Source organism: Sus scrofa, chromosome 5, assembly GCF_054392235.1.
Source record: "Sus scrofa isolate SSC_HxYL_T2T_F1_AM1 chromosome 5, Sscrofa_HxYL_maternal_Yorkshire_Landrace_v2.0, whole genome shotgun sequence".
Taxonomy (NCBI): Eukaryota; Metazoa; Chordata; class Mammalia; order Artiodactyla; family Suidae; genus Sus; species Sus scrofa.
The window spans coordinates 8,622,687-8,641,582 of NC_139387.1; the positions used below are offsets into that span (position 1 = coordinate 8,622,687).

General features: G+C 53.5%; 1 protein-coding gene across 3 annotated transcripts in view; it reads right to left on the reverse strand.

Moving 5' to 3' along the window:
• The window catches only part of CACNA1I (calcium voltage-gated channel subunit alpha1 I), a 119,412-nt gene that overhangs the window by 46,411 nt on the left and 54,105 nt on the right, over positions 1–18,896 (reverse strand). For all 3 annotated transcript variants that reach the window (XM_085024999.1, XM_085024998.1, XM_085024997.1), the window contains exons 6-8: positions 9,731–9,890; positions 1,428–1,743; positions 100–192 (exon numbers count right to left, since the gene is read on the reverse strand). In XM_085024999.1, the coding sequence (XP_084881125.1) occupies positions 100–192; positions 1,428–1,743; positions 9,731–9,890 (569 nt within the window). The remainder of the gene's footprint in view (positions 1–99; positions 193–1,427; positions 1,744–9,730; positions 9,891–18,896) is intronic.

Here is an 18,896-nt window from a genome sequence, read left to right on the forward strand (position 1 = left end):
GGGGCACCCTGGGGCCTCCCGTGAGCGCCCCCATCTGGTGGTCCCCTGGCCACAGGTCCTTAAGCTTGCCCGCGGAGCCCCAGCCTCTCTGACACTTACTATGATGAGCAGGATGAAGTAGATGAAGTTGTAGAAGGAGTGCGCATCCATCACGTAGTACATGATCTCCACCCAGCCTTCCAGAGTGATCACCTGCAGCAGGACAGAGCAGGGGAGAGGGCCTGAGATGGCCGAACCTCCGGAAAGGCGGGCGGCAGAGGGAGCCCCAGACGAAGGCCCCACGGTGTGCAGGGATGGTCTGTGCACATTCTCTCTCGTAAGTCTCCCAAGGGCTCCACGGGGCAGCCAGCCTCATCCCCATCATGCATGAGGAAACTGAGGTTCAGAGAGGTTAGGACACTTGCCCAGTGTCACACAGCCGGGAAGGGGTGGACCTTGGACTTAACTTGGTCCCTCTCGATCCAGAGCCCACCCACCTTCCTGTCTTCCATACCAAGGTGGGAGGGCTGGAAGTGCGGGGCCCTGGGCTCCAGCTCACCCTCCAGACCACTCTTGGACCCTCAGCTGCTTCTTCAGGGTGGGGGATTAACAGAGCCCACCTAGCAGGGCTGGGGTGCAGCTGAGCGGAGGCCTGGAGTGTGGCTGTGATGAGCCTGGCATGACTCTGTCCCAGAGACGGAGGCAGAGGAGCCATGGGCAAGACGAACACTGGGTCCTCCCCAGCACCAAGGTCTTGTTCACTTCCGGCAAACTCAGGGGCCCACCCCCTCGGTGCTGACCGGTCCCAAGACGCAGCTGCTGGGCTGTGACCCAGCACGCCTTGCAGCTCTGAATTCTGCGGTCCTGACACTCTACAGAGCAAAGTACACAGAGCAGCCACCTGGGTAAGACCAGGGTTTCTCAGTGACCACCCTCACCCCCTGCACCTGCTCCATTCTTCCTTTTTTTTGGCCACGCTTGTGGCATGCAGAAGTTCCCAGGCCAGGGACTGAACTTGCATCACAGCAGTGACCCAAACCACAGTGCAAGAACACCTGATCCTTAACTCACTGAGCCACCAGGAAACTCCCTCCATCAGCTAACCTTAACTGAACACTGGGCTCTGCTTTCATCATCTGGTTTATTCCCAACCACTCAAGGTGGGTGGACCTGTTATTACCCCCATTTTAAAGATAAGAAAACTGAGGCACAGAGACATTAAGCAATACACCCGAGGGCCTATAGCCCTTCCTTTGAACCTCAGTTGCTCTGTCCATAACCCTGGCATGATAATACCTGTCATGCCAGCAGGTCAGGCAGATTTCAATGACACAGGTGGCAAGTGTCTGGCACAGAGCCCTGCCTGCCAGGTGAAGCTGCTCCCCTCCCCTCCCCTCCCGCCCCTGGGGCCCCAGCCTGGGGGCCGCTGCCAGGCCCAAGGGCCTCACCTGGAAGATGACGATCCAGGCGTAGCCGATATTGTCAAAGTTGATGGCGCCCTTGTGGGGGTTGGCGCTGCCCGTGCGGCACACGTTGTAGTAGCGGTTCCAGTTGACGCAGAGCCCGCTGGCATTAAGATCCTGGCGCCCCGCCCCAAAGTCATAGACGTCATCCTTGGACAGGCAGCACTCGCGGCCCTGCTCCTTGAGAGGGGGGATCTCGTGACAGCCCATGATGCCGTTGTCACCGGACAGGGAGCAGATGAAGGGCATCTCGTCATCCTCTTCTGGCTGGTAGTAGGGGGGCAGGGCCACATCCCCTTGTCTATGGTGGTGGGAAAAGAGGCGAAGGGGTGAGGTCACTGCCGCGCAGCATGGCATAATGGTACCAACAGGCGGTCATGGCCTCCAGGCCTTTAAACATGCTGTTCCTCCTGCCTCAGACACCCTTCCTCACCTCTGTCATGGTCACAAAAACTCCCAGTGACCCACTGTGGGCAGCCTAGGCCCCCCCCACCCCACTGGGAAGCCTTCCCTGGAGAAGCCTAAGGGAAGACTGGGTCCCGCACACACCTCTGGTATTACTATAGGGAAATGCGCCCATCTCCCCAGGGAGGCTGGAGTGTTTGGAAGGCAGGGACTGGGTCTCAGTATCTCTAGTACCTGCACACTGTTTGGCTGGCACACAGTAGGTGCTCAAATGCTGAATTTTACGGAGTCAACAGATAACCGTAAGACCCTCTTCCTGCTCCACCCTCTCAAATCTATGTGATGACCTTAGGCTGGTCACTTCCTTTCTCTGGACCTCAGTTCCCTCATCTGTAAGACAGATGATGGTCCCTGCCCTGCCCATCCTGTAGGGCTACTCTATGATTCATAGCATCCCCACTCAAAACCCCAACATGTTTTTGTCAATGGAAACATAGACATGTTTTTACCTATGGAACCTGGCCAGATGGTTCCAGGATTTCTGTGAATGGGAGAATAGCCCAGACAAGTTTTTAAAAGAAGAAAGATGGAGTGCAGCCTCATAAGAGATCAAAATATTCTACAAGTATTAATACAGTGCAGTACTGCAACAGTAACAGAAAGATTCGTGGACCAACACAGAACAGAGGGACAGAGCCATGTATAAAAGAGAACTTAGTATATTATGGGGACTAAGCCTTTCACATCCATGGAGAATGGAAGGATAGTCAATAAATGAGCTTAAGATATCTGCTATCCATTTGGAAAATAATAAAGCTAGATCCCTACCTCACACCACATACAAAAATAAATTCCTTGGAGTTCCCACTGTGGTACAATGAGATTGGCTGGCATCTCTGCAGTGCCAGGACACAGGTTCAATTCCCAGCCCCGCACAGTGGGTTAAAGGATCCAGCGTTGCCACAGCTGTAGCGTAGGTCACAGCTGTATTGTAGGTCACAACTGTGGCTTGGATCTGATCCCTGGCCCAGGAATTCCATAAGCCACGCAGTGGCCAAAAATGAAAAGAAAAAAAAAAGATAAATAAATAAATAAAACAAAACTTCCTGGAGACAGGGAATCAAAAGAAAAAAAGTCTATTATCTCATCATTAATTGTTTATATTGACTGCACATTGAAAATTATATTTTGGGAGTTCCCGTCGTGGCGCAGTGGTTAACGAATCCGACTAGGAACCATGAGGTTGCGGGTTCGGTCCCTGCCCTTGCTCAGTGGGTTAAGGATCTGGCGTTGCCGTGAGCTGGGGTATAGGTCGCAGACTCAGCTTGGATCCCGCGTTGTTGTGGTTCTGGTGTAGGCCGGCAGCTACAGCTCCGATTAGACCCCTAGCCGGGGAACCTCCATATGCCGCGGGAGCGGCCCAAAGAAATAGTAAAAAAAAAAACAAAAAAAAAAAAGAAAATTATATTTTGGTTATATTAGGTTACGTCAAATATATCATAAAATTTTTCAATAATAAACTTCTGGAGGATTAAAAAGCATAAAGGCAACAAAAAATCCCCACAAAAACATTACAAGGACATCTGAAATAGTTTTGTTAACTCAGGACAGGTAAGGCCTTTCTATATAAGACACATAACATCCCAACTCTGTGAAGGAAAAGGTTGCTGAGACTGAGCACACAGAAAGTAAAATTTCTATGAGACAAAGGATAGTATACAAAGTGAAAAGACAACAGACGGAGATAAAGCAGAGATAGGCAGACGTGTTCTGTAAAGGGCCACATAGTGTTTTCTTGCGGGCCCCATGGGCTCTGTCCCAACCACACACATCCTCCACTGTAACATGAAAAGAGGAAGTAGGTAAATAAGTGGGCATGGCTGGGTTCCAATAAAACTTTATTTACAAAACCAGGTGGCATTTACCGTCCGCTAGGATAAAGTATTTGCAACATATAAAACAGATCAAAGATAACCATCGAAAGGATATTAAAATATCCTATAACTCAATAAGAAAAAGAACCCAGCAGGGGACAAAAAAAGGACCGAGGAACAGAAATTCACAGAAGAAATCAAAATGACCTATACATAGGAAGAGAGGCTCACCTCACTAACAACAGGAAACTGCAAACAGAAATAACAGTGGGATGGATCATTTGACATCCATCCAAACAGCAAACATGCAGGGCTGATAAGGTTGAAGGGTGCAGGAAGGGTGACACGCTCACACACTGCAGGTGGGAGCGTAAACTGATAAAAACACTTGGAGGGCAGTCTGGCCACATCCATCAACTGTTAACAGGTGGACATCCAACCCAAATATATATGGTCCCCTGACAGTTATAAAGGCACTACAGCAATTCCGTGGAGAAAGGAGGGGCTTCTCCATCAACGCCTCGGGGGCGCAACCGGACACCCATATACAAAAGGCATCTTGACTCCAGCCGTGTACCATACCAACAATTATTTGAAATGGAATGCAGATCTAAACGTGAAAGATAAAACCAAGAACGCTCCTAAAAGAAAGCTTTTAGAGGATACTTCACAATCTTAGGTTAGGAAAAGATTTCTTTTTCTTTTTCTTTTTTGCTTTTTAGGGCAGCACCTGCAGCATATGGAGGTTCCCAGGCTAGGGGTCCAATTGGAGCTACAGCTGCCAGCCTATGCCAGAGCCACAGCAATGCCAGATCTGAGCTCGTCTGCAAATGACACCACAGCTCACAGCAACACCGGATCCTTAACTCACTGAGCGAGGCCAGGGATCGAACCTGCAACCTCGTGGTTCCTAGTCAGATTTGTTTCTGCTGCACCATGACAGGAACTCCAGGAAAAGATTTCTTAAATTGTATACAAAAAAAAAAAAAAAAACCCATACTAGGAAAATGATTGGTAATCTGGCCTTCTATACAGCAAATCACACCATTAAGAGACTGAAAACAGAACACTGAGACGGCACAGACACAGACAAGAGACTTGTGGTGGCCAAGCCGGGGGCGGGGAGTGGGATGGACTGGGAGTTTGGGGTTAGTAGACGCAAACTACCACACTTAGAATGGATAAGCAGTGAGGTCCTACTCTATAGCCCAGGGAACTATACCAGTCTCTTGGGATAAACCATGATGGAAGATAAGATAAGAGAGGGAAGGTAGGAGTTCCCATCATGGCTCAGCGGATAATGAACCCGACTAGCAACCATGAGGACGTGGGTTTGATCCTTGCTCAGTGGGCTGGAATCCGGCATTGCCGTCAGCTGAGTGTAGGTCACCAAAACGGCTCGGATCCCACGTTGCTGTGGCTGTGGTGTAGGCCAACAGCTGCAGCTCCAATTCAACCCCTCGCCTGGGAACTTCCATATGCTGCGGGTGCAGTCCTAAAAAGCAAAAAAAAAAGAAAGAAAGAAAATGTATATATATGTATGACTGGGTCACTTTGCTGTACAGCAGAAATTGGCACAACACTGTAAATCAACTATACCCTAATAAAAAAATTAAAATCACACACAAAAAGAAAAGAAAACTGAGCCTGGAACCCAATAGCTGCTATGTATTTGGTATGTACACATATCCATCAAAGGGCTCAAATCCAGGATATGAAGAACTGCTACAAATTTATAAGAAAAAGAAAAGCGATCCAATTTTAAAAATGGCAAAAGACCATATAGACACTTCACAAGAGGATAAACCAACGGCTTAGAAACACACAGAAAGGTGCTTTTTATCACGAGTCATGGGGGAAATCAAGTTGAAAACCACAGGAAGGTACCATTGCACTTTCACTGGAATAGTGAAAAATAAAGGACTGACGATTCCAAAAGCTGCTAAGGATACAGGGCAGCTGGAACTCTGGGACTTCATGAGCAAACATTTAATGCAACCGTCCTGGAAAACCATTTGGCGAAATCGACTAAAGCTAAGAACCGTACGTACGCCCTTAACCCAGCAAGTCCACTGCTGGAAATTCTACCCAAGAGAAAGAATGGCCATTTCCACCCAAAGCCATGGCCAAGAGTATCCATGAGTCCTAGAACCAAAGAATCAGAAACCATGCAAATCAAGAGTCAGATGGAAAGACACGTAGCCGTATATTCACCCGGTGGAAAAGGAGGGAAATACGAACATACACACCAGCTTGGATGAGTGTCCCAGACACATGGCATGGAGCCAAAGAAGCGGACACAAAAGGCAACAGCCTGTATGACTCCGTCTAAAGAAACCCTAGAAACGGGCAAAACACATCTATGGTGATAGAGGTCACAAGAGCCACTGTTCTGGGGGGAGGAGGATGGTGACAGGGAGGGGGCAGGAGGGAGCCTTGCCGGGTACTGTCTCTCGGGTAGACTTGCTCAGGTGTGTAACCCAGGCGAAACCTTGCTGAGCTGTACACTTAATAGCTGTGTCCGCTACAAAGCGTAATTTATACCTCGACCCAAAAAAGTATATTAAAAAATGGACACCGGGGACATGCCTCATTTTATTGAGCTTTGCTTTATTATACTTCTTATAAATTGACGGTCAGTGGCAACGCTGCATGGAGCAACGCTATTGGCACTATTTTTTCCAAGAGCATTTGCTCATTTTGTGTCTCTGGGTCATATTTTGGTAATTCTTACAATATTTCCAAATCTCATTATTACCATAATTGGTTGTGGTGATCTGTGATGAGTAATCTCCGATGTTACCGTCACTGACCGAAGGCTCACACGATGGCTAACAGTTTTTGACAATAAAGTATTTTTTAATGGAAGTAGCCTTTTTTATGCTATTGCACAATTAATAGACTACAGTATAATGTAAGCATAACTTAATATACCCTGGGAAACCAAAAAATTTGCATGACTCACTTTACTGCAGGGGTCTGGAACCAAACCCGCAGTATCTCCAAGGTACGCCTTACACTTTGACCAGCAATTATGAGTCCAGCCATTGATCATACGTGTATGCAAAGATCACAAGCAAACACGATGCTCCCTGCAGGCTTGTATGTAAGAGCAAAAGCTTGGAAACCACGCAGAGTCCATCAAGAGAAGCTGGCTCGCTAAACTGTGGTTCATCCGTGGAATAAGAAACACGGATTAAAACACCCTCGAGGTTGCCAAAGCAATTCGCATTTTACAAACCTGTCTGGAGTGTAAACGGCCGTGTGTGAGCATTAATGCCCAGACAGACTCAGAGAGACGGGACCAGCTGCCTTGCAGAGGACACCAGATCAGGACTCAGATTCCAGGCCCTGTCACTTCCTGATTGGGTGACAACGTCTTGATTCTGTGCTCATCAAGAACCCCCAAGCTGCCCATCTGGGGTCTCCCCAGGGGGCTCATGTGCCTGGAAGGATGCTTTCCGCTCATATTTCTATCTCTGACTTTGCCAAGCTGCGCACCCCGAGGCAAGATTCCCCCTCTTGGCCTCAGTTTCCTGGTCTCCACACAGGATCAAAAGTCAAGCATCACCTTCACTGCCCCTGTCACACAGGAGCGTGTCATCCTTGCTAACCAAGTAAATAAGCCAATCTGCAAACACCAGAGAACCAAGAAAATAAACTCACAAGTGAGGTAATTTCAGGCAGAAGTAGTGCCAAGAAAATCAAACAGGAAGACGCAATAGAGGGTCTGGGGGTGGGGACGGTGAGGGAAGGCCACCAAGAGGCAGTGTCATTGGGACTGAGCTGGGATCATGAGAAGGGGGCTGCCTCGGAACAACCTAGGGAAAGATCCGCGTCCAGTGACACAGGGACAGAGGGGCCTGGATGTGTCCTGAGCCCCCAAAGCTGAGAGCTCATACCCTGCCCATCTCCATCTTTGAAGGTCAGACCAGGAGCAGCGGGGCCCACCTCCTGCTGCCCCAGGCCTGCCTCTTCTGAATGACTGACCCAGTAGGGGCTCCCCTCCCCGCCACGGGGCAATTACCCACAGGGTGCCCCACCCCTGTTCTGCCCAGTGATGGGCAAGTGACCCAGTCCCTTCCCCAGGGTCCCCTCCCCGCCCGGCTCTCCAGCTTAGCTCCATCTCCGCAGCCCACAGTCAGGCCATGAGGGAGGGCCCAGCCCACGCCTGTGCAGTGTCCCCATGCTCCTGCGGTCCTCGCTCCCCAAGGACAGAAACTCCAGCTTCTGCCGCATCCTTGGCTGGAGCCCTTGCTGGGCAAGCGTCACCACTCAAGTTTGTCATGTAAGAGGATGAATGAAATGCCTCCCTGCATCTGTCTCCCTGGGACCGGGCACATCACAGGATCGCGCTAATGCACACTGGCGACACGAAACGCAAGTACGGTCATGTCCAAATACATAGGGGCACATGTGTACACCAGAGACGCGGCTTATCTCTTACAGATGCGATTCTACAGATGTCCAATTTCTCAGACAATTCAACCCAGCTCCTCCAAGAGCCAAAGTCTGATTTCTGTTTACATGGCTTTGGACAGTCATCTCTCCGAGGAGCTGCCCACCCCACCGCTTCTAGATGCAAACGGGCCGAATGTGAGCTGACCTTTCCCTGATGACTCAGAGGCGCTGAGGGGAATGTCTGTGCTATAATTAGACAGCCGGGTTCCACGTCTGCTTTTGAGGTTTTCTGTCTTCTTTTTCCTTGCTGGCACCACTTCTGCTTGGGTCTTTTTTTTTTTTTTTTTTTTTTTTTTTTTGTCTTTTTGCCTTTTCTAGGGCTGCTCCCGAGGCATATGGAGGTTCCCAGGCTAGGGGTCTAATTGGAGCTGTAGCCGCCGGCCTACGCCACAGCCACAGTAATGCAGGATCCAAGCTGCGTCTGCAACCCACACCACAGCTCACGGCAACACCGGATCCTTAACCCACTGAGCAAGGCCAGGGATCGAACCCGCAACCTCATGGTTCCTAGTCGGATTCGTTAACCACTGCGCCATGACAGGAACGCCGGGAACTCCAATTTTTAAAAAACTTTTTATTAAAGTATAGTTGATTTACAATGTTGTGCCAGTTTCTCCTGTACAGCAAAGCGACCCAGTCATACAAATATATACATCCCCTTTCTTAAACTATCTTCCATCATGTTTAGCCTAAGAAACTGGATACAGTTCCCTGTGCTATAGAGTAGGACCTCATTGCTTATCCATTCTAAACGTCATTGTTTGCATTGCGTTTGGAGTGGATAAGCAATGCGGTTCTGCTGCATAGCTGCACTGGAACTATACCCAATCACTTGTGATGGAACATGATGGAAGATAGTATGAAAAAAATAATGTATGTATATGTGTGTGTGTGTGTGTGTGTGTGTGTGTGTGTGTGTGTGTGTATAACTGGATCACTTTGCTGTACAGCAGAAATTGACAGGACATTGTAAATCAACTATAATAAATGCAATGGTTGGCATCTACTAACTCCAAACTCTGGTCCATCCCCTTCCCTCCCCCTCCCCCTTGGCAATCACAAGTTTGTTCTCCATGTCTGTGAGTTTCTTTCTGTTCTGCAGACAGGTTCATTTGTGCCATATTTTAGATTCCACATATAAGTGATGTCAGAGGGCTTTTGTCTCTCTCCTTCCGACTGACCTCACTTAGAATGAGAATTTCTAGTTGCATCTGTGTTGCTGCAAATGGCGTTATTTCATTCTTTTTTATGACTGAGTCGTAGTCCATTGTATATATGCATCTATGGCCTATGTTATATGGGACATTATGATATCAATTTTGAGAGCTCAGAGGCCTTTTGAGCTCATTTTGGCATCCAGCCATTATTGGAGACCCACCACCAACTCACCTGGGCATATCCCCGAACCTCTCTGAACCCTTGGGAGTTAGGATTGGAACCAGGTGCTCAATGGGGAGAACTTTCTGGCTCTGGAACACATAGCACCACTGCTGCCCAGGTAACACCGCCAGGAGCCATAGGGCTGAGGGCCTGGGGGGGTGAACTCACATGGTGAAGTTCTCGTCCAGGAAGCAGCGGTTGCGCAGCAGGCCCGCCCAGAGCTGCACGCCAATGATGCCAAAGATGAAGAAAACAAAGAAGCAGAGCAGGAGGACATTCCCCAGCATGGGCAGCGTGTCCAGGAGCAGGTTCACCAGGATCCGCATACCTGGGAAAGGGAAAGGTGGAGGGATTGGAAGACAGGGCAGAGGTCCCGGAGAGAAGAGAGGGAGGGCAGGGTTCCAGGAGCAGAGAGAGGGCGCTGGGAGGAGAGGTGGGACATGTGGGCAGGGGGTCTTCACTACCCTCAGTCTGCTCGGTGGTCCCCAGGCAGACCTTCTCCTTGGCACCTGCTGCTCCCCCCAGAGGCCAGACAAATGGCTCTGGGCCCCACTACACTTCCACGAGATCATGGGTGAATAAGCAGGCATGTATGGAGCACCTCTTATGTGCCAAGTGCTTTTCTGGGTAATGCACAAATCTGATCTCCTTCGGTCTCCATGACAACTGTGTGAGGGCGGTAATGTTATCCCTATTTTATAGAAGAGGCAACTGAAGGAGGTTCACGGAGCTGAAGCTACTTGCTCACAGTCGCACAGATAGGAAGTAGCCGGGTCTGGATTTAAACCACAGGTCCTGACACCAAGTTAGCACTCTTTCCATGACCCCCACATACCCGGAGCCCTTGGACTGCAGCTGGCTCATCTCCCTATGCCTAGCACCCACCCAGGATGGACAGAGTAGGTGACTCATAAACGTATCCTGAATGTCCCTCATCTCCAGAGCCAGGACACATCAGTACCAGACAGAACCACCCTTCGGACCCACCCCATTGCATGATGGAACCAGGCAGGGCTGTCAGCCACCTATTTCAGAAGAACCTTGGCCCGCCAAGGGGCTCACACCTGGCCTGATACCAGAAGAAGAGTACTTTTTCTTTCCTGAGAAGTAGCTGCCATGAGCAAGCCAAGCCAGAGGTGATAAGAGGAGAAAATGGGGAAATGGGAGCAGAGACAGGGCACCCCAGGGAGGGTGACGAGGTCATCTGAATGGGAAAGGGAGCAGCACTTTCCTGGGGAGGTCTGGCATCCTGAAACCCTGCGGGCAGGGAGAGAAAGCCTGCAGAAAGCACGGAGCCTCTGATTTAGAGACCCAGATTCAAATCCTCACCCTGCTGGCCTCCTGGACCTGTGGGACCTTGAGCCCGTCCCTTCTCCTCTTGGAGGACAAGGCCCCCCAGCAGAGGGGCCCAAGGAGATAGCAGCCACCCTACAAAGATTCCCCAGAAGCCACACCCAACTCTCAGCACACCCTGGGGCTCCCACCCCACAGAGGAAGTGGAGAACACATAACCTTTGGGCGATTCCCCATCCTTCCCCTCTCCCGCTACCTGCCCTGGGCTGATCCTCCGCACCCTCTATGCCCTCTCTCTCTTTCTGTGGGCTCAGTCTCCCAGCAGTGAAGAGGTCCCAGCCCTCCCAAGTCTGGGTGATGTCATCCACCATCACAGCTTCAGTAACTGCATGTCACCCACTCCCTCCAGACTCCTCAAGAAGATCCAGCCTTCCCAGTCAAAGGAGAATCCACAGGAATGCAAGCCCCAGACAGGTGGGTCACCTCTATAGTTTTCCCTCGCCCCCCTTCCCAGTCCTATGAAAAGAGAACCGGGACCCATTCCAGTCCTGTGGCTTGGATAGGCTGACATGGAGATCCATGACCTAGGCCTGGCCAATCAGCTAGGTCTGTTCCCCTGGTCTCAGTGATTGGTCCAGGATGGGCGTGTGACTCCAGCCAGGACCAGTGAGAGTCTGCACTGAAACTTCTGCTGGAACTCCAGGAAAAGAGATGCTCTCTTTCTGCAGAGGTTGCAAGCTAAGAGGAGTTAAGCCTGGCACTGCTGGGCCCATATCACCTCTGGTGGAGAGTGCCTGCCTGGGGTTGAAGCCAGCCCAGGGAAAGCAGAGCCCAGGACAGAGAGGGGGGGATTCCTGATAACAGATACCCTAGAACACAAATCTGAGCATGTCATCACTATGCATGAAAATTGATGGCCTTCCCATCAGCTACAGAAGTTGAGGTTTGTGGCCCCCTGGCAGGTGGGGGGAGGTCCCTGGAAGGACTACCAGAGGTCCATGAAGCTTATGGAATTGCTGTAAAATATGCAGAGATGCCGCCATGAATTCTTCTGGGAAGAAGGCCCACAAAAGTGTGACCCCAAAGAGTGTCAACAGTTGGTGGATCACCGTTGAGTGCACACCCCCCAAGATTCTGTGATTCTGTGAACCCTGCCTACCTTTCTGGCCTCACCTGCACCCCCTCTCTCCCCAGTGTGCACTCTATGTCTAGGAATATTGAATTATTTAAAGTTTCCATGGGATTTTTAGAGATGCCACGGGATTACACCCCTCCAAGCTGTTTTACTCATGCCGTTCCCTCTTTCTAGAACACTCTTCTACATCTCTTGTGTCTGGCAAATCCCAATTCAGCCATCACAGCTCAGCTAAAGATCTGCTTTCTCTTTGAAAAGACTTCCAAAACCCCATCTCACCCCATCCCTCTCTCTTCTGCTCTAGGCAACCTCAGCACCTCTGACCTAGCCTAGGATCTATGTGCAGTTGCACAGGTTGAATACAGCACAAGCTTGGAGGCACCATTTACCTCTACCTCTAGCCTTCTTCTAACCCTAGTATATAGTCATCTGTTTACTCTCCTGTCTGTTCCACTGGGCTATAGGCTCCCAGGGGCAGGGCCTGTGTCTGAGTCACCTCAGTGGTCCCAGAACCCAGTAGCTCCTGGCCCAGCGCAGAGGCTCAGCCAGTATTTATTGAATGACTGCTCATGAATGAATGATGTGATAAGTCATGGGGAGGGAGTGGAATGTTGGAGAGGGGAGGATGGAAGGAGGGTGACAAGGAGAATGGTGGCCCTGTCCAGACTTTTATTTATTCCAAGGGTGAAGGCTGAGGTGGTTATTAACAGGGGTAATTATTTGGCATTTGCATCACAAGCTCTTCATGGCGTGATTTCCAATCAATAATTAATGCCCACCCTCATCCTCCCTCCGCACAGAACTAGGTCAGCCTCCTCTTGGGAAAGACAGTGGGGCTCCCGGGCAGGCTCCTGTTCTCTGGTTGAGAGCAAGCTGGGGTGAGTGAAGGCTCAGTACCCCGCCTCCCCACACCCGCCTCCCCAAGGCTTGGCCGTGGGGTGTGCCGAAGACGGAAGCAAGAGAACAGAGCAGGCACCCTGTAATCCAGCCAAAGGTTTAGTCAGCCAGTTGCAAGCTTTTCTGGTGTGCCATCATTCATTCATTCATCAAACCCTTATAAATACTGCTGCATATCTGGCACAGTGCTGGACACACCATTTTTTTACCCCCTCAGAGCTTGCGGTCTACTAACAGGGGGACAGGGGACCACAGCGTTGGGAAAAGGACGATGCCAGGGGAGTGAGGGCAGCTCCGGGCGTAGACCTGGAGGGGCTGACTTGAGCTGGGCGCTGCAGGACGACAGGAGTTGTGGCAAAGGCACAGAGGCGTGACCGTTCAGAGAGGGCATCCAGGCCGTGCTGGGGGCCACTCTAAGGAGAGCTGGCTGGTCAGGGAGGCCCCTGGATGGATTTCTAAGCAGGCCATGCCCTTGATCAGCTCCGGGCTCTAAAGGGGAAGGAGCAATCCCGGAGGTCAGGACAGAGGCCCGGAGGCAAGCAGGGCGGGCCAGGCAGCAGCAGCTGTGAGAAGGGGCTGGATCCAAAGGGCCTGGAAGAGGTGGCTCCGCACAATCCCAGCCTGGCTGCTCCCTGCCTGCTCCCCAGGGCCCCCGCCTTTGTTGCTCAATTAATTACATTTCCCAGTTCTCCCGGATATTGAAATTCTGAAAGGCTCCCGAAAACCTGCCTGGCTGGCTTCCCTGAATGGCAGCCCGGTCCCTCCTCCCCTCCTGCCTCCCTCTGCTGAGCTGGGCCCAGCTCACTTCACAGGCCCCCCTGGGGCCCAGGGAGTCCCAGGGCCACCGAGCCAAGGCATCATTAGCTAATTAGGGCCTCTGAGCGAGCGCACCACTTCCTCGCCAGGGGAAAGGGGCCGCGGGATTAGGGAGCCACGGAGGACCCCGAGAGAACCCAGCTAATCCTCCTTTTACGCCACAGTCAAGTACTTAGCAAAGGCAAGTCCAACAGTCCCACTCGGCCCTCAGCTCCCCTGGCGCTGGGTACAGGGGACGGAGAGAGAAAGAGAAACAGGAAGAGAGAGAATTGAGGCAGAAGAGAGACGATGGAGAGAAAGAGGCAGAAACTGCCTTTAAGACCCGTCACCACCCACCTCGGACCATCCTTTCTACTCATCTCCCTCCATACCTTCCCCAGGCCAGAGCCTCCTCCTCCAGGCAGCCTTCTCTGATTCTCACCCCCAGGTAGTCGGGAAGGCCTCCTGCCTCTAGTTCCCCGACGGCTCTCCTTGATCTTACCCAGTTCTGCTCTCCCAGTGTGACTTTTCAGGCCTGCGGCCTCGGCTGGGGACCAGGTGGGCCATGACGGGGGCAGGTTGCAGGTGACCCATGAGTGTGGTTGAGGGCCCTGCTTCCCACCTAAGGGGAAAGGGGGTCCCAGAGTCCTCAGAACAGCCAGTGGAACCTCCACCCTGAGCAGCAGCCAGAGCACCAACCCAAGACAGCACACCGGGGTCGCACACCGGGCCCCAGTCCTGGCTGGGCAGCCTTGAGGCAGAGCTTTGCCCTCTCTGGGCAAGTGGCTTCATCTACAGAAAAGGACAGTGGCTCCTGTCTGGCCTCAGGAATACTCCAAGGCCACTCAGAGGGGGACGGTCCCCAAAGGCAGAAGCCCCCAGCGGCCCATCCTCCCCCAAGGGGAAAGTGCAAATCCATATCCCACCTGCCCTTCTCACAGCCCCCCACCCGTCAGGCCCCGGTCTGTCTCCCCAGCCTCACCTCCCTCAGTCAGACTGCACATGCCCCCAGGAACCCCACTCCCCCCTGCGCACACCCTGCCCCCCCGACACCCCCACTCTCCACCACAAGGGTTCCTGTTACTACCGCGCTGGGGGCAGCGCTGGGTCCACTTCACCAGACAGGACGGGGTCCAGGCTGGAGCTGGACGGACCCACTTCCAGTTGCTAGAAAGCCCGGGCTCTGGATCACCACCGGGCCCCCTCACACCCTCAGAGGGCCATCTCTCCTCCATTTTTAGGCCTTGGCCATATGCTCACCTCTTCTGGTCCCCAGGCTGGGCTCAGGCCCCTACAAGGAGCTGCCTCAGCCCTGCCCTCCCTCCGTCGCAGCTCTTAGTACAGGGTCGGCCTTCACCAGGGCACAACTCTGCCCTCCTCTCCCCCCGCAAACCAGGCGTATGAGGCCCATTGGGATGCTTCGCACCCTCCAGTCCTGCCCAGGGCCTGGCACAGAACGGCCCCTCCAAGGTGAGCAGCGGGATGAATGGAGGAGAGATGGATGGATGCATGGATCCATTCAACAAACATGCAGTGAGGACCCACTATGCGCCAGGCGCTGTTTTAAGCTCTAGGGAAATATCAATTAAAAAAAAAAAAAAGACCAAGTCCCCTGGCCTTGTGAGGCAGACATTCTAGGCCAGGGGAGGGAGGGACATGCAGAGAAACAGCAAACATTATTATAAGTTCCTCATTTATTGGGTGGTAAGTACTAAACAAACAGAAAGTAGGAGTTCCCACTGTGGTTCAGCAGGTTAAGAACCTGACTAGGATCCATGAGGATACCGTTCAATCCCTGGCCTCGTTCTGTGGGTTTAGGATCGGGTGATGCCGTGGCTGCGGCATAGGCCTCAGCTGCAGCTCTGATTTGATCCCTAGCCTGGGAACTTCCATATGCCGCAGGTGCAGCCTTAAGAAGAAAAAAGGAAAAAATGGAGAGACTGGGGAGGAAATGGGGCGTGCCGGTGGGGCGGGGGGGGGGTCCCGGCTGGTATAAAATAGGGATCAACGAAGTCCTCATTGGCAGGACGCACAGAACAGACTCGAAGGAGGTGAGAGCGCCAGCCGTGAGGGGCGGCCGGCAGGTGAGCCTGAGACGCTGGCTTCTACTCACATCGAGTGTCGTGGGAGGAGGAGAGGCGTGGTTGGAAGAAGGTTCGAAAGGACCAAGTGGACTCGGTGGGCCAGGGCGGAGCCGGAGGCCCATTAGGGAACACAGCCTGCTGGCTAGTGTACAAATGCCCATGTGTGACCCCAGTGTGTGTGCACACACACACACACACACATCTCTGGAAAGGGGGCCGAGCCTGGGGGCTGCATGGCCGGGAGCCTGACAGTGGCCGTGTGGTGACTGCCTCTGGGGGGCAGCCCCTGCCTTCCCTGGGACAGAAAGGGGGAGCACTGAGGGGGCGCCCAGGTGAGATCCTGCCCCTGCCCAGTGCCCTCTCGGAGGTTGTCAGGGCCAGATGCTGGGCTTCCCGGGACCCTCCAGGCTGGGGACCAGGGCTTCTGTCCATCTGCTCCTCTCCGACCCGCCTGGCCTGGCCCTGCCATCGGTCACCTGCCATCCTGACAATGCACATCTGGCTGGGTCCAGATGACGAGGGCAGCGGACAGAGTCTCGGCTGGGTGCTAGAGACGTTTTGAAGGTTGGACCCGCGGTGGGATGTGGCTGTGGGTGGGAGACAGGAGCCGGGGCAACTCCAAGTGGGGGCCAGAGCTCAGAGGCCTGGAGCAGCCCCCACAGAGATGGGGCTCGCTGGGATGTGTGGAGCCAGGGGTGCCTGCTGTCGCCTGTGTGAAGTCACTTCGTAAGAGCTCAGGGACGAAATGGATGAACAATGAGGTCCTGCTGTGCTGCACAGGGAACTCTATCCAATCGCTTGTGATAGAACACGATGGAAGACGATGGAAGAAAAAGAATGTGTACACATGTATAACTGGGTCACTTTGCTGTAGAGCAGAAATCGACAGAACATGGTAAATCAACTATAATTTAAAATTTTCCTTAAAAAAAAGCTCAGGTGTGGGGTTCAGGAGAGGGCAGTATGGCCTGGAGTGTCATGTGGGTGGCATCAGGTAGAACTCATCTCTAGGTGGCATTTAAAGCCAGGAGCTGGGGGAGATGGATGCCAGGTGGGCAAACTGATGGGGCTGCTCAACCTTATCATCTCTTCTCACCAGGGACCCCCAGCCCAGACCCTCTGCCCTAAGGGAAGCTGGGCAGCAGCCAGGCAGGGCCCCTGGATGGCAGTAGGGGGCCCAGGAAATGGGGGTGCATTTCCTAAGAGGCAGCTCCCCAGGGGTCCAGGGTGCTCTCTGCAGACAGGAGCTGTCAGCGCAGATTAGCACGGCCGCTCTGCCAGGCCAGCTCAAGTAGAAAGAGCCGGACTCACGCCAGCCTCTGCCAGGGGCACAGCCCACAGCCCAAGGAGGGGGGCCGGGCCCCAGGCAAGGGGCGCTGAGGCTGTGGCTGGCCACTGGGCTCCCCTCTCTCTCTGGTCTGGCCAGGTCAGTGGAAGGCGCTGAGTAGCCGGGAGAGGCCGTCTGCTGCTCCTGCCACGGCCGATGCCAACTAATCAGGGCACAGTGGGTGCTGGGAGGCCAGGCCAGGCTGCACGCCTCCGGGCTGCTGAGGACACAGCTGCTGGCCCCAGCCCAGCCGGGGAGGGGCCTGTGGGCTAAAGGGGGGAGCCTCAGTGCCCACCCCTGAGATAAGAAACAATCCCCAGACAAGGACTTGGCACCCCGCACCCACTACCCCAGGGGAGGCCTTGGTGTCCTCCCAAGGCCGTCAGTGCTCACACCCTGCAGGGTGGGCCTGGCCCTGTCCCCCTGAAGGTCCCCACCCCCACTGTGGCCCCTGCTGCCCTCTTATGCATTTTTCAAATGTCCTGTCCCCCTTCCTCTGTGCAGCCTCCTTAAAGTATGTGTGGTGGCCCGTCCCCCCCGGCCCCTGACACCTCCATCACAGCACATGTGCCCCCCGGCCCATAGCTCCGGCTTGAGTCCTCCCTGTGACCCCACCTCTGACCAAAGGCCTGGCTCCATGGCCCCTCAGCGGATGTTACTTGGGATGAATGGACGAAGACACAGTGGTTCCCTCCCCTGATCTGGCGTCCCGTCCAGGAATCACTCCCTCCCCGACTAGCTTCACCCCCCCACCCCCACCCCACCTCTCTCTCAGTCCCGGCTGCTCTGTCCTGTTCCCAGGTCAAGTTCTCATCAGATGTTCTGGCCAGATGTTCTCCCATCTGCCCCCATCCCTTCCGAAAGGCAGCAGGCCTGGGGAAACCAGGCCCCTCCACTGTATCTCCCCTCCCCTCCACCCGCCTTCCCTCCCTTCCTTCCCTGGGAGCTTCCAGACCTTTCCTCCATGCTGGGGGCAGGGTGGGGGGGGAGTGGGCCTTGTGTGTGCCAAGAACAGATAGTCTGAAGTCCAAGGTCCTTCTTGGGACCAGAGCCGCCTTCAGCTGCACCCCAAGCCTTAGTCAACAGGCGTGCTCAGTGAAGATGCTGAGATCGTGTAAGCGCAGGTGGAAAGTCCTCCGGCCCCTCTGCCAACAGATGCAGAGCGTGAGACTCCCACGTGATCAGTGTACAGGGTCAGCACCTTCACGGGCCCCTTCTAGGAGCAGGGGTCATGGGGATGTCTTGCTGCCCCACAGCCTGGCAAGGGAGGGCTGGGACCCCGTGGGATGGACAGAAACTGAGGTCTGAGAGGTGGAGCCACTGGCCAAGATCCCAGGCACAAACCCTGGTCTAACTGATCTGGACGCTAAAGTCTGCAGCCCCGATGCTGGGACCCGCCCTCTGCGAGGCAGGCCAGGGCGGGGCCGTTCAAGGGCACCTGTTCTACACCCGGAGCTGCAGGCTAACCCGTGTGGAGGTGTGCGTGCCATCCCCCTTGTGCAGACAGGGGTCCAAAGCAAGAGAAGAATCTTTCCCCGGGTCCTACAGCTAATTAACACAGTTCCAAGAATGGTGGCGGAGCCATGAATCCACGCTCTGCACCAACCCCTGTGTTATCCTCCCTCCTGCCCTGACCTGCCCCCCTCTGGCTGCACAGGGCCTGGCACCACGAGAGCTCTGTACCCCGACAGTGAAAGGCATTCAGAACCAAACTTGGGGGTAGGTGGGGAGACAAGGAGCCTGAACAGTATTACTTCAGCCCACGAGGCCTTTCTGCTTTGACCTCGGATGTGGGCAAGGGTC